At 35.6% G+C, this 15,121-nt stretch overlaps 2 protein-coding genes across 2 annotated transcripts; both read left to right on the forward strand.

Annotated features, from left to right (window-relative positions):
* The first annotated feature begins 1,052 nt into the window (after positions 1-1,052).
* On the forward strand, positions 1,053-8,420 carry LOC122399719 (mediator of RNA polymerase II transcription subunit 23). The gene is made up of 11 exons (XM_043400612.1): positions 1,053-1,280; positions 1,555-1,799; positions 1,890-2,022; positions 2,094-2,276; positions 2,351-2,635; positions 2,699-4,841; positions 4,923-5,162; positions 6,882-7,041; positions 7,120-7,407; positions 7,489-7,695; positions 7,765-8,420. Exons 1-11 carry the CDS (start codon positions 1,236-1,238, stop codon positions 7,901-7,903), a joined length of 4,068 nt encoding a protein of 1,355 aa, XP_043256547.1. The 5' UTR covers positions 1,053-1,235; the 3' UTR covers positions 7,904-8,420.
* Positions 8,421-11,574: 3,154 nt separating this feature from the next.
* On the forward strand, positions 11,575-14,583 carry LOC122399779 (WW domain-binding protein 11). The gene is made up of 7 exons (XM_043400729.1): positions 11,575-11,747; positions 11,816-11,941; positions 12,025-12,122; positions 12,239-12,410; positions 12,484-12,737; positions 13,033-13,570; positions 13,979-14,583. Exons 1-7 carry the CDS (start codon positions 11,684-11,686, stop codon positions 14,419-14,421), a joined length of 1,695 nt encoding a protein of 564 aa, XP_043256664.1. The 5' UTR covers positions 11,575-11,683; the 3' UTR covers positions 14,422-14,583.
* The last annotated feature ends 538 nt before the right edge of the window (positions 14,584-15,121 follow it).

Below are 15,121 nucleotides of genomic sequence, written 5' to 3' on the forward strand. Positions count from 1 at the left end.
GGGCTCTAGAGCCCCAGAAAAATGGGCCGAAAAAATACATTGGGTGAAAGGTCTACTTGTATACCTCGTCTGTGCCCAAACTGACTGCCATGCCGACATTAACGACTTAAAAATTGAGAGGTGACTTTAGCGTCCTCTTCTCATGGATGGCGGTCAGTTGAAAAACTATTCATTGAATTATATGCGATTCAAAAATTGGCAGGAAATATAAATAGCTGCACGCGAGCAATGTATGATCAGACCAGAGCCGAAATGTAATATCCAGGTCCCTAAAAAAACTAATTTTTTAAAGAAAAAGTAATCCTTAATAGTAATTAATTAAATATTATAATAATATTATATAATAATGTAAATAAGAAGACAAATGTATGGAAAACTATATTTCTACACTTAATTTATCTATTTATTACTAGACATACATATATGTATATTGGAATAAATAAAAAACTACAAGAGATATAACTATCATTATCCATAGGGCTAATTATGCTCAAAAGTTTAATCAGACCTTGAAATGAGAACATAAAACTTAAATGTAAAGTTTCATTGAAATTCATTCAGTCGTTAGATACACAAAAATTTCTGTTTTTTTAATAGTCACGATATGATCAAGAAATCTGAAAACGTGGTTTAAAAAGAATTTTCGAATTTTTTTTTCGTTATGTTATTTATATCCACATAATTCGCAAAGTAAAAATGCTCGGGCAGTCGAAACTGAAAATTGTAAAATTGTGTGCTGATTAGCACGCTGTCGGATATCAGCTGTTGTAAGAGCGAGAAGGAAAGACTCATATTCGCCTTCTTTCTCTATTTCCCGAAGTTGCCCGAAGCATCGAACTCACGTACGTGCACTACATGCAGTGGAATGTGTCTGCTTTTCCCACCCTCTGTTAGTCGCTAAAGGATGTTCGTCGTTACCAGTGTCGCTATCGATGATCTCAATTATGCCAAATCTGACCACACTGATTCCACCTGAAGTTTAGGGCGTAAACGGCAAGAATTAATTGAGGTGTTTGTTACAATTTACTACACTAAAGTATTTTTCTCCGGACAAATGCATATATAGGTTATGCAAACATAAACAGAATTCGGCGTATGTTTGCAAATGTATTTTATAATGCATTTTCTGTGAACTTTCAAAGAAAATAATGAAAGAAGTGGACTTCGAAACAATAATTTTTATTTCTATGTATTAAATTTTGACTGTTGTTCCTCTCGAGTGTGACACTAAAAGAATGAGCAGCGAGACTCAAATCACGAATATCGTGAACGATATTTTGGTAAGTATTTGCAGTGTTTTAATGTTAATTCCTGCAAATTTTACTATTCGCAATTACAACTTTTGATAATTCATTAGCAAAGTTACTTGAACTTTATTTACCTAATAATCACCTCTGAACGATTTCATGTATTTAATATAATTGTGTAAATTCAAGTAATGATAAAAGCATTACCGCTATTTATTTTAATCGAACTTCTTCAGAATTTTAGATTTTGTTTCATTATTGCAGTAATATAACTTTTCTTATAAAAATTTTTTTGCACCTGTTACAGAAAGTAGAAGCCATTGAAGAGGCATTTAGTTGCGTGCTTGTGCATCATCCAAACAGCGAGAATGAGAAAATGTCAGCATGGCAGACCGAGTTATCGGCTGCTATGTCAAATTTGTCCAAAGAACAGCAAGAAAATGCTGTACGACAATTTTTATCAATGGCAGCGGCTATGACTAATCATAGGCGGTTACAATTGTTATTGTCGTTGCTTGAACATTTAGTTACTTCTAACGTCTTGCCAGCAAGGTACGTATTGAAAGCGATACATTACGAATCGAGCGTTGTATACAGTTATATGTAATTGTAACCGAGTCTAATATACGCATACAATTTTAGACTCGTATGCGAATGTATTCTAAGTTGCGACAAATTACAATATCAGTTAGAAGATTTTTGGGTCGAATGTTTTGTTCTTATTCGACATATTATCGGAGGAGTCGATTATAAGGGTGTTCGAGAAATAATGAAAGTAAGTATATGAAACACAAGTTTCAAAATTATATAAACAAAAATTAGCAAATTTTATTAACGATGCTATAGGGATGTAAAGAAAAAGCACAAACTATACCTGCTAGGTTAAATGCTTCCGTGCAGCCACAATTAAAAGCGTTGGAAAATGTAATCGAGTACATTTTCGATAGGAATGCTTGTTTATTACCCGGCTATTTCATTGTGAATGAAATTCAGAAGGCCTACCCTGGTGGTAAAAACTGGCCACATTGGGTACGTTACTTGAAAGGTAAAGTTTACTACGTTCTGTTAATTTAATTATATCTTACAAGATTAATTACTTGCAGAAACTAGCGAAACTGCTTTCAAACTTTGTCGAGAGTTTCCGCAATACTGCGCAAATGGTGTCTATAGTAGGGCATTCGAAAATGTTACCAGTCGTAGAACATACTGGGTATGCAGATTTGATTAATCCTTGGGTACTCGACACAACAACATTGAAGTTTTCTTTAAAAGGAAATTTGCCCTATGACGAGAAATTACTTAAACCTCAAACTGGGCTGCTTAGATATGTTTTAGAACAACCCTATAGTAGGGATATGGTGTGCTCGATGCTTGGTCTACAAAAACAGGTACATTTTTAGTTTGAAAAATAATGTGAAATCAAATTTCCTATTATTTTGTTTATGTTACAGCAAAAACAACGATGTATAGCTTTAGAGGAGCAATTAGTCGAGCTTGTAATTCTGGCTATGGAACGTGCAGAAAACGAAACTCTGCCAGCGGAAGGAACAGATGGAACTGTTGCCAATCACTACGTATGGTTGCACCTATCGTCGCAGCTTATTTATTTTGTACTCTTTTCGTACGCTTGTTTTCCAAGTATTGTAATGGCAATACACGATAAATTAGCAGGCAGAGACTTAAGGAAAGGGAGAGATCACTTGATGTGGGTCTTATTACAATTTATTTCTGGAAGTATTCAAAGAAACCCGCTATCGAATTTCTTGCCAGTATTAAAATTATACGATCTTCTTTATCCAGAGAAGGAACCTTTACCTGTTCCGGATTATACTCAAGCGTTATGCACTCATCAAATGGCTATCACGTGTATATGGATACATTTGTTGAAAAAAGCTCAATCTGAGCATTCGAATATCCATAGGCCGATACCTCACACTTTGAAACTTCATCATGAATTTTTGCAACATTTAGTAATGCCCAATACTTCTCTTTGTATGGGTTCCGACTATCGCATTGCTTTATTATGTAATGCGTATTCGACGAATCAGGAATATTTTGGTAGACCGATGGCAGCTTTGGTCGATACCATTCTTGGTACGCAAAAGGGCCAGCAGCAACAACCGATGCAGACTTTACAAAATAATGCAGCCCTTGCCAGTGGCCCGACAACACCTTTGTCCATGTCGATTCTGGATTCGTTAACAGTCCATTCGAAAATGAGTTTAATACACAGTATTGTTACCCACGTTATCAAGCTGGCGCAATCCAAAAGCAACATGGCATTGGCACCTGCGTTAGTAGAAACATATAGCAGACTACTGGTGTACACTGAGATCGAAAGTCTCGGTATCAAAGGTTTCATCAGCCAGTTGCTTCCAACGGTTTTCAAGTCTCATGCATGGGGAACATTGTACACGCTCTTGGAAATGTTCAGTTACAGAATGCACCATATACAACCACATTACAGAGTTCAGCTTTTGTCGCATCTGCACAGCCTCGCGGCCGTGCCACAAACTAATCAAACACAGCTTCATCTGTGCGTTGAAAGTACGGCACTTCGCCTAATCACTGGCTTAGGGTCAGCCGAAGTTCAGCCACAGTTATCAAGATTTTTATCAGAACCGAAGACTCTTGTATCCGCAGAATCTGAAGAGTTAAACAGAGCTTTGGTGTTAACATTGGCACGATCCATGCACGTGACAGGAACAGGATCGGATAGTCACAGCGGTACATGGTGCAAGGAATTGTTGAACACGATAATGCAAAATACACCGCACTCGTGGGCGAACCATACTCTTCAATGTTTCCCCCCTGTGCTGAGTGAATTTTTCCAACAAAACAGCGTACCAAAAGAAAACAAGCAACAAATAAAGAAGGCAGTGGAGGAGGAATATCGAAATTGGGCTTCCATGAGCAACGAAAACGACATAATAGCACATTTTTCTGTACCTGGAACACCGCCCCTTTTTCTATGCCTATTATGGAAAATGATTTTTGAAACTGATCGTATCAGTCCAATCGCGTACAAAATTTTAGAGAGAATCGGAGCACGAGCGCTGTCTGCTCATCTTCGAAAGTTCTGTGATTATCTTGTGTTTGAGTTTGCTAACAGCGTGGGTGGACAGCACGTGAACAAATGCGTAGACACGATTAACGATATGATATGGAAATACAACATAGTGACCATCGACAGGCTGATCCTTTGTTTAGTACTGAGAACCCACGAAGGTAGCGAGGCTCAAGTGTGTTTCTTTATCATTCAGTTACTTTTGCTCAAAGCAATCGAGTTTAGAAACAGGGTCCAAGAGTTTGTTAAAGAGAACTCACCCGAGCATTGGAAACAATCGAATTGGCACGAAAAGCATCTCGCGTTTCATAGGAAATTCCCTGAGAAGTTTGCCCCAGAAGGTATTATGGAGCAAACTAGCGGAGGACCCAGTCAATATCAAAGTTTACCGGTTTACTTTGGAAACGTTTGCCTACGATTCTTACCAGTTTTTGACATTGTTGTACATAGGTATTTAGAAATTCCAGCGGTGTCAAAAAGTTTAGAAACATTGCTAGAACATTTAGGATGTTTATACAAATTTCATGGTTCGTACATGTTCGTATTGAAAGGTTATAAATACAATTTTCATAATCGTGTGTTGTTAAATTTTGCGTATTGAATTTCAGATCGACCTGTAACGTATCTTTACAATACATTGCATTACTATGAACGTATGTTGAGGGACAGGCCGCCTCTAAAACGACGCTTAGTGTCTGCCGTTTTAGGTTCACTGAGAGAAATCAGAGCGCCTGGATGGGCACTTTCGGAAGCTTATCAAATGTATATGACCCGGTCATCCGACGATGTTGTTACGTGGATGCCAGAATTGGATTATTACATTCGTTTGGTACAGAGAATCGTAGAAAGTAAGTATTTTTTTAAATAGACGGTAACGCTTAACGCCAATCGAAGGCAAAATGTTGATTAAATGAATAAAGTGTGCTTGTCGAACTATACATATACAGGGTGTTCGGGCACGGGTGCGGGGTTCAATTACAATCATTTTTGGTCATTGGACATACCCTCGAAATCCTACCCTCTTTCGAGAAAAAAATTGAGGAAGATGGAGAAATTTTTCGCCGAAATTGAAAAATTTCATATCGTTGTAAAAAAATTATTTTTAGCTAGGGAGAACGATTACAATCATTTTTGGTGAATAGACATACTCCCGAATTCCTACGCGATTTTGAGCAAAAAATTCCTTACCGAAAATATAATTTCAGGCCAGAAATGGCACCCCAAAATTTCACGCGTATCTTTAAAACGTCATAACTTCTGAACGGATTGAAGGATTTTAAAGTTTCAAAATGCAAACAACGCGTATTTCGGTGAAGATAATGTAAAAATTCTAACAATATTGGAAAAGTTGTTCCTTGATCCCGCAAAATAAGAAAAACCCCATAAAAATGGTCCAATATTCAAACAGCCATAATTCCTACAGTAGTAAATATATTTCAATGAAACTTTTTTCTGAAGTAGAGCTCACGTGCACCTACAAAAAAGTATTAGACAACTTTTCTATGGGGAGTCAAACAAATTTATTAAAAATGAAAAATTAATTTTTAAGAAAAATCGACAGTGCCTTTTCTCGGCGAAAAAAAAAATCACGAATCGTTCTAAAAAAATTATTTCTAGGTTCTGAGGTTAAATACAACCATTTTTGGTGAATACAGATTCCCCGAAAATCCTACGCATTTTCGAGAAATAAATTCAAGAATGTGGACAAATTTTTTGGCGAAAAAAAAAATTTCAAATCTTCCTAAAAAAATTATTTTCGGTTGCGGGGGTCAATTATAATTATTTTTGGTCATGAGACATACTCCCGAATTCCTACGCGATTTGGAGCAAAAAATTCCTTACCGAAAATATAATTTCAGGCCAGAAATGGCACCCCAAAATTTCACGCGTATCTTTAAAACGTCATAACTTCTGAACGGATTGAAGGATTTTAAAGTTTCAAAATGCAAACAACGCGTATTTCGTTGAAGAATATGTAAAAATTCTAACAATGTCCGAAAAGTTGTTCCTTGATCCCGCAAAATAAGAAAAAACCCATAAAAATGGTCCAATATTCAAACAGCCATAATTCCTACAGTAGTAAATATATTTCAATGAAACTTTTTTCTGAAGTAGAGCTCACGTGCACCTACAAAAAAGTATTAGACAACTTTTCTATGGGGAGTCAAACAAATTTATTAAAAATGAAAAACTAATTTTTAAGAAAAATCGACAGTGCCTTTTCTCGGCGAAAAAAAAAAATGACGAATCGTTCTAAAAAAATTATTTTCGGTTCCGGGGGTCAATTACAATCATTTTTGGTGACTAGACATACCCTCGAAATCTTGCGCATTTTCTAAAAAAAAATTCAGTACGGGCGAAACTTTAAACGTTAATAACTTCTTAACGAAGCCTCCATCAACAAATTAGAATTCTTGATTTTCGTCTTATTTTGGACTCTAGAATCTCCCATTACAATCTCTCCCAGGGGTGGTCGGACACCCTGTATGTTGCGTGTGTGTATTTGTTTTTAATATTGAAAATTATTCAAACTATATAATCCTTGTTTCACAAAATTTGTACGGAAGCAATGTCTGGTACTGCTCATTTTCCTGCCACCGATTGGAGGTTCAATGAATTTCCAAATCCTGCTGCACATGCACTGTATGTTACATGCGTTGAACTTATGGCTGTTCCTGTTGCTCCTAATTTGGTTGCTAACTCGCTGTTGGATGTGGTTGCAAAAGGGTAAGATAGAATTAAAGACTGTCGTACATATATTATTGACTGTCATTGAATATTTTAACAAACTCTCGAACATATCAGGTATACGGTGATACCATCAGATGAAATTCATTTATGGATAAATTGCGTGGGCCTACTACTAGCCGCTTTACCAGAATGTTACTGGTCTGCGCTCCACGATAGGCTAGTAGAAACTATCAGCAGTCCAGGATTAGCCAATTGGCAGTACAGTAATTTAACTCCATTTCAAATGTTCAATTTCAATAATACCCATAATAGTCTGCTGGAAAACAAGTATAGTTACATGTTGGCATTGGCGCATTCTGTATGGCACCACGCTGGTGTTGGACAAATAACTACTATGCCTCAGTAAGTCTAAAGACAAATACGCTATAAGTAAAATAGGAAATTTAATAGAATTCATCGTAGTATTAATACGTTTTTATTTAGGTTTATCAAAGAGAAACTTCAACCGGTTGTGAACAGCGAAGAACAATTAATATATGCTTCTCATTTAATCGGACCCACTTTGGCAAGATTCAATGCTGAACGACCACATTGTGTCGTAGAATTAGCAGTCTCGTTATACGAAATGCTTGAGCACGTAGACCGTCTTCAGACCCATTTGAAGTACATGGATCCAGTTTGTGATTTATTGTATCCTTTCACCAATTAATTTTTTATTATTCGCAGAAGTAAATTATTTTTCTTAATAGCAATTAATAGGTATCACATAAAATATATGTTTGTCGGTGATATGATGAAAAATGAAGTCGAATGTATTATACGAAGATTAAGACCGGCTTTGCAAATGAGACTACGGTTTATTGCACACATAAACATAGACGAAATTCAGTCTTCCTGAGATATTCCTAGTACAAGTAACGCTGAAGTGAATACATGCTAACATTAGCAGTCTCGACTGTATACACGTTGTCTTCTTAATAATTCAATATTATCTTTGCATAGACAATGCGTTATAAGTATACTTAAACCATTATCTGAATTTAGAACAGACAATATACAAGAACGCATTTTCAGCGATTTTTACAAAGCAAATAAGCAATGCACATCAACAGAATGTAAAAGTATCGCATATATAACAAAATTTAAGTTGCTTTGTCAAAATGGTACATTTATGACGCTTATAGCTATATACACTTTTACAGGAAAGAGATACAACAACAGACTGATGTATTAAACAGGTTTATAAATGTATATTATCACGGTAAAAGACATAAGTTACAAAACTTGATGTTTTATACGTATTTATAAATTAATCATTCCTATTTATAAGCAAATACTGTTCAACATGTTTTGAGATTAGTCGTAAATTTTACTATATGATTACTGTAAGTATAGTGTATGTAGGTCTTTAAAAATCTGAGCGAAATATCACATACGCACATCCGTGTGTATAACGTATGAAAATTAAACTGTATATTATAACATATTACAGAAACAATTTAATACGTCTATTAAGAGACTGAGTTTATTGTAATCAACGTATTCCTCTTTCAAGCTTACGATCAGTTGTGTGTAATATACTTTCCAGTTCCTAGATATGCGCTGCTCTGGATCAGCAATGTTTCAGGGTACTTGTAAGAAATAGTTAAAATTACATTTTCATACTGATATTATGCCAGCTACATCGAAATATCGATACTAATATATTATTCAAAATCGAAATAAATACCGATATTTTTAGATAGTCATGTTATTATCTTCAAAGAAACCGATGTTTCGAATACCGGTATGGTGTCATCGAAACGACATTATACCAGTAGCTATTTTATTGGGGAGGGGGATTGTAGATTAAATTTTAACAAATACGGAAAATCTCAGAGCTAAACTATATCGGGTTCCTCCAGAGATCGTATTATGTACATTGACTCAAAGTAAAACTCGGACACCCGCAGTTTTGCACTTCATGAATCAATTGGTGTTGCAAGAAAAGTATTGTAACAGAAAATAAAGTTATTTTTATTAAGCTCTATCGAAGATCAATCAAATTTACTAAAAACAAACGCAAAATTTATCTACATTAAGTCATAAAAAAATCTAAGTTTCAGAAATAATGGAAAATAATCTCGAACTAAAACTAGGACAATTGGCAACATTGTTGAATGTGGGGAATCACCGGTAACTTTGTTATTTGATTATAATTGTTTTCATTTTATGTTGAATAAGTGTGAGATAAGCGATAGAAATTTGTGAGTTTTGCGAAATTTATTTTAATATATAAAAATGGGAAGTCAATCTGAATAGACATTAGAAATTCGGAAGCTAATTATAATTCATTTTAAAGATGGTTGAATGGTGGTGCTAGGGACTGACTTCAACGCCACATCCAAGCGATCCACTCGCCCTCTGGTGATTTCACCGTGAAACGTGGGGAACGAACCTGTTCCTTACCCCCGACTGGAATGACGACAGGTGGTGTTGAAGATGCTATTGACTGGGCTTGAGTTCATCGATGGCGACACTAGTAACGACGAACTTCCTTTAGTAACCAACAGAGTGGTGGGGAAAGCAGACACATTCCACTGCATGTAGTGCACGTACGTGAGTTCGATGCTTCGTGCAACTTCGGGAAATAGAGAAAGAAGGCGAATACGAGTCTTTCCTTCTCGCTCTTACAACAGTTGATATCCGACAGCGTGCTAATCAGCACACAATTTTACAATTTTCAGTTTCGACTGCCCGAGCATTTTTACTTTGCGAATTATGTAGATATAAATAACATAACGAAAAAAAATTCGAAAATTCTTTTTAAACCACGTTTTCAGATTTCTTGATCATATCGTGACTATTAAAAAAACAGAAATTTTTGTGTATCTTACGACTGAATGAATTTCAATGAAACTTTACATTTAAGTTTTATGTTCTCATTTCAAGGTCTGATTAAACTTTTCAGCATAATTAGCCCTATGGATAATGATAGTTATATCTCTTGTAGTTTTTTATTTATTCCGATATACATATATGTATATCTAGTAATAAATAGATAAATTAAGTGTAGAAATATAGTTTTCCATACATTTGTCTTTTTATTTACATTATTATATAATATTATTCTAATATTTAATTAATTACTATTAAGGATTACTTTTTCTTTAGAAAATTAGTTTCTTTAGGGACCTGGATATTACATTTCGGCTCTGGTCTGATCACACATTGCTCGCGTGCAGCTATTTATATTTCCTGCCAATTTTTGAATCGCATATAATTCAATGAATAGTTTCTCAACTGAGCGCCATCCATGAGAAGAGGACGCTAAAATCCCTAACCTATGACTAGAAACTAACTAAACTAACTTAACCTACTTGACATAAGATGGCGCGTCGAACGTCGGCAACTCTGGCCGCTGGTCGCTACATTATTGTGGTGGATAGGTTCGCTCTGGAAGAGTCTTCAGATATAAAGTTCAATTCTGTTGTATTAAAAAGACTTTATTTAAGCACACTTCTGCTTTCTTACTTCTAGCTTTGGTAGGCGTCGAACAGAAATGGCCCCTAAAAATTCATGGGCGGCCCAAGTTGGGCCAAGAAAAAGGGGGTGCGCCAACTTAAATCTAATACTACCAACTAGTGACTTAGATCTTACTTAAACTAACTAAAACTAACTAGAAACTACCTAAGACTAGAGACTTAACTAGATGGCGCTTGCTACGCTTGTGACGTTAGCCGCCATATTATATAGCACTTGTCACTATATTAACAAGTATGTTCAATGAAACAGCGGATGTGGTTATAACTATATTTATTTCAACAACAATGAACAAAAGTAATGTGAGCCTTCTACAAAACACATACTCGAGGCTCAGAAACTAGGTTTAGAATAATTGCCATGACTGTAGCTGTTCGCGTGGCGAAGCGTAAGGATCTTCCAGCAACAAAGAAAACTGCATGGACGCTGGTGTGAAAAACAGTTCACCCCTTCGTCAGTAGAGGCGCGACAGCGTACGCAGCGCCAAAGCTACGGACACTGGTCACAATTATAGTACTTTAATATCGAAAGATGTCGCTGCAAGTAACTTTCGACAACGTTCTGTTCAAATTTCTTTCACGAGTCAGTGTTTAGAAAAGCGCGGCACAAAGAATATAAAACAATTGAAAAAGCGGATAAATCTAGTATTAGAATAAATTTTGCATATCGATGCATCTATTATGTTTTATCGATGATACACAATCATAATTATTGTAGAAAACAATTTCTATCGTTTATCGCGGTAATCGCATAACCTAAATTCGATTTCAATAAACGGAATAAAATATGACCGCCATCCATGAGAAGAGGGCGCTAAAATCACATCCAAATTTCAGGTCGGTATGGCAGTCAGATTGGGCCACGAAAGTCCATATGGTGAAAGGTCTACTCGTATACCTCGTCTATGGTGTAAGGTCTACTTGGATACTTCGTCTCTCTCTCTGGTAGTAATAGGGTTCATTGTTCCGCGCTGTTGGCGCTGGTAGCAAGATGGACAACTATTTTTTGAACCATTGTAGCTACTGTATGAAGTATTAATGGCGGCTCTATAGTCCACTATAGTCGAGACGAATGTAAATAATGATTAGTGTAACGAAAAATTTGTGAACATATAGTATACAAATACCTTATAATTAGTGTTTTTAAGTAAGAAAACATGGGTCGCCGTTCGATAAATACCACGAAAAGTGGGAAATATATGAATCCCACTGATCAAGCACGTTAGTAAAAGACATAACCAAGCAATTCGTTTCTTTCAGTACAATTACTATTAATAAATTTATTATAGGTAAAGAAGCGCGTAAAAAGGAGTTAAAGAAAAATAAAAAACAGAGACAATTAGTGAGAGCAGCTGTTTTAAAGGGCAAAGATCCTGCTCAAATTATCGAAGAAATGGAAAAGATAGACCAAATGGGTTAGTATAAAACTTATTATTTCTTCGTTAGTTAATATCGTGAATAGAATAGAATACTTAATTGTGTTGTGTTTAACTTTTAGAATACAATGTCATGCAACCTCCACCTCTTAACGAGAAAGTATTAAAAGATAAAAGGAAAAAACTAAAGGAGACTTTAGATCGTGTGTTAAAAATGTATGTAAGTATTTAAAAAGTAATGATTATAAATTTTCTTCAAAAATTCTTGGTAAGATTTAATCGACGTGAGTAAAGTAACGTTCTATATACGGGTTATTTTTCACGTTGTATCGATAGGCAAAAGACGATCAAGAAAAATGGTCGGAGTTAAAAGAACAACTGATACAATACGAACGCAGAAGGATAGATTTAGTATCTTATTTTGAAGCCGTGCGGCATGCTCAACAAGTACAAGTCGATGAAATTCCGTTACCTTCGGCTGGTAATGATATATCCAGAATGTATTCAGGTACGTGTTTAGACACTTATAATGTTATCTATAATGGAATATTTTATTTCTCATATAAAGAATATATTTCTAGGTTCTTTAACATCGCAAATACCTTTGCCGGACATGCCACAACCACCGGCACACATGTATCCTCCTCATCCACATTACATACCACAACATCATCCACTTATGAACATACCGATACCACCAAGTATTTTGAAAAAAACAAGCGCATATGCATCGTCTCCATCCATACCTACATTAGCACCTAATAAAGAACCACCCGGTGTACCACCTTTCCCTCCTCCAGACTTATCCAGCGACGATGAAGATGTATCTGAAAAGGTAAATATTTTAACCCTCCGTTGGCATAACGGGTCGTTTAAGTCCAGGCAAAAGTTTCTACGTTTATTTGCTCCCTTTACCTAATAAAGCTTGAGTATGATTTGTACATCAAATTAGAAACTCTAATAAGTGTCTTGGAATTTTTGCAGATTTTTGTAACGCCTAAAACAATAAAAAACCAAACCTAGATTTAAAAGACCCGTTTTTGCTGACAGAGAATTAATTATTTCTATTGTAGTTGCTTTTAATACCACTCGCGTAACGTAATCTGTAATTATGTAATTTCTATACACAGGTTAAAGAACCAACAACAAAATCAAGGACAATCCGATTCGCAGACGATAAAGAAGATAACAAGCAAGAATTAGACAGTAAGGAAAAAGAGACGGACAAGGATAAAGAAAGAGACATGTCGAAAGTAAAGCCAACTACATTGCAACAGAAAATGTTGGCTATGGCGGGGCAAGACATTGATCAGTTTATGCGTGAAATGGAAGTAGTTCATAAGAAACGTGAAACTGAACGTGCCCAAGACCTGAATGCTCGATTATCGTTGCTCGAAGCAGAAAATGAAACTAATTCGAAATCTAGTAATAAATCTAATACTAACAAAACGGAAGAAGAAGATCTTGAGCCACCAGGAGCATCGGACCACTCTTCGAACCACAATCAACATACGTCATCGCACTCTCATTCTCAACATACGCAACCTCATACAATGCCTCCTATGGGATTACCGCCTCATCCTTTAATGTACAGACCACCACCACCCCCGTTGCATTTGAGAATGCCACCTCCACCACCGCCTCGTATTGGACTTCGATTACCACCTGGTAAGGATATTACAATATACAATGTGATTTACCTGACACGGACAACTTAACCTCATAGCTTACAATGACGTCTCAGAGACGTGATAAGTCTATCGGATCAAACCTTGGCGTTGCTTTTGGCACACACAGTTGGAAATTAAATCGTAAGGCAAGGTGTTAATTATCACGTTCAAGAGATAAGTTGAATAGTTTTGTAGAAGACTGTAAATACAGGTGTTACGTTGTTGCGTAGACGCAAACGAGTGTCAAGTGTACTTGTACGTGGCGGGGATTGTTAGGTAGTAGGGGAATGAGCAGCGTGTAGCCCGCAAACCTCGAGTTTGGTTGCTCCGTTTTATAGAATAGATGAAGTGTTAAGGTCTTCTTTTTGCAAGTTGTTATTCATCAATGTTAAAAATTATTGTTTAGGTCCGCCACCTGGAATGCCAAGAATGTTACGGCCCGGACCGCCAAGTATGCCTAGAATGCCACCACCGCAAATGCAAATGCCCAATTTATCAAATATGACGAACATAGGAAATCCTCAAATGCAGACGCAATCTGGAACAGGGTCACAGCCCAAAACGCCCAATGTTCTTTCCGCTGCTCCGCAGTTAATTAATAGGAAAGACAAAGATGGGAAGAGTACCACGACTATCGAAGCAAAACCGCAGATTAGAAATTTAGCTGCCGATGTTACGAGATTTTTACCTACTTCTCTTCGCGTGAAAAGGGACGATAAGAAGAAACCAAGTACATTGTTCAGACTTGTTGAGAGAATACCAGAAACACAACCATTACGAACGCCTCAACCTAAAACTAAAGATGATGCATACATGCAGTTTATGCAAGAAATGGAAGGATTACTTTAAATTTATATTACATTGTAACTTTCAACTTTATTGAGATAGAAAACGTTGAAATTCTGTAAGATATGTTACGTCTCTTATTGCTATAATCAAAATAATTAATATAAATTTCTTAATTTAGTATCCCATCATTTCGTCAACATTGTACGTTCTTATTTAAATGCAATTATATATAAGCCATATTTTTATTAAAAAAAAAAAAATGAAATAATAAATAATTACATTTTATGTTTACTGTAAATATTAATATTTCATTTATAAACAAGTAATTTATATAATTTACAACTAAACGTTAATCTGCAAATTTACCCTGATAGTTATGTATGTGGATTGTTGTCAACAATAACATTTTTTTAAACGATACATGAGCATTTTTTAAATGCACGATTAGAAGCATATTCTGCACACTGTAAAGATGAAAGAATATCGTATGAACATATTAAATTATGTCGAATAAACGCTTCATTTCGAATTATAATTTACCTAATACTTTCTATTTATGATAAAATTTAGCAAGAACGCCTAATAAATAGTAATACATATTTCTAATTTCAACTTAACATTGAAATTTGTATATATTGTAGATAAATATAAAAATGATCTTTGTAATACTACTGTCGTCCCTATAGAAATACGTACTTCGAAATTTTGTTGTTAAATACGATAATATTCGAAATATGTCGAAAATTTTTTAATTTCCGTA

This window comes from Colletes gigas, unplaced genomic scaffold (genome assembly GCF_013123115.1).
Source record: "Colletes gigas isolate AHSC1104 unplaced genomic scaffold, ASM1312311v1 Colletes_gigas_Sc00015, whole genome shotgun sequence".
Lineage (NCBI taxonomy): Eukaryota > Metazoa > Arthropoda > Insecta > Hymenoptera > Colletidae > Colletes > Colletes gigas.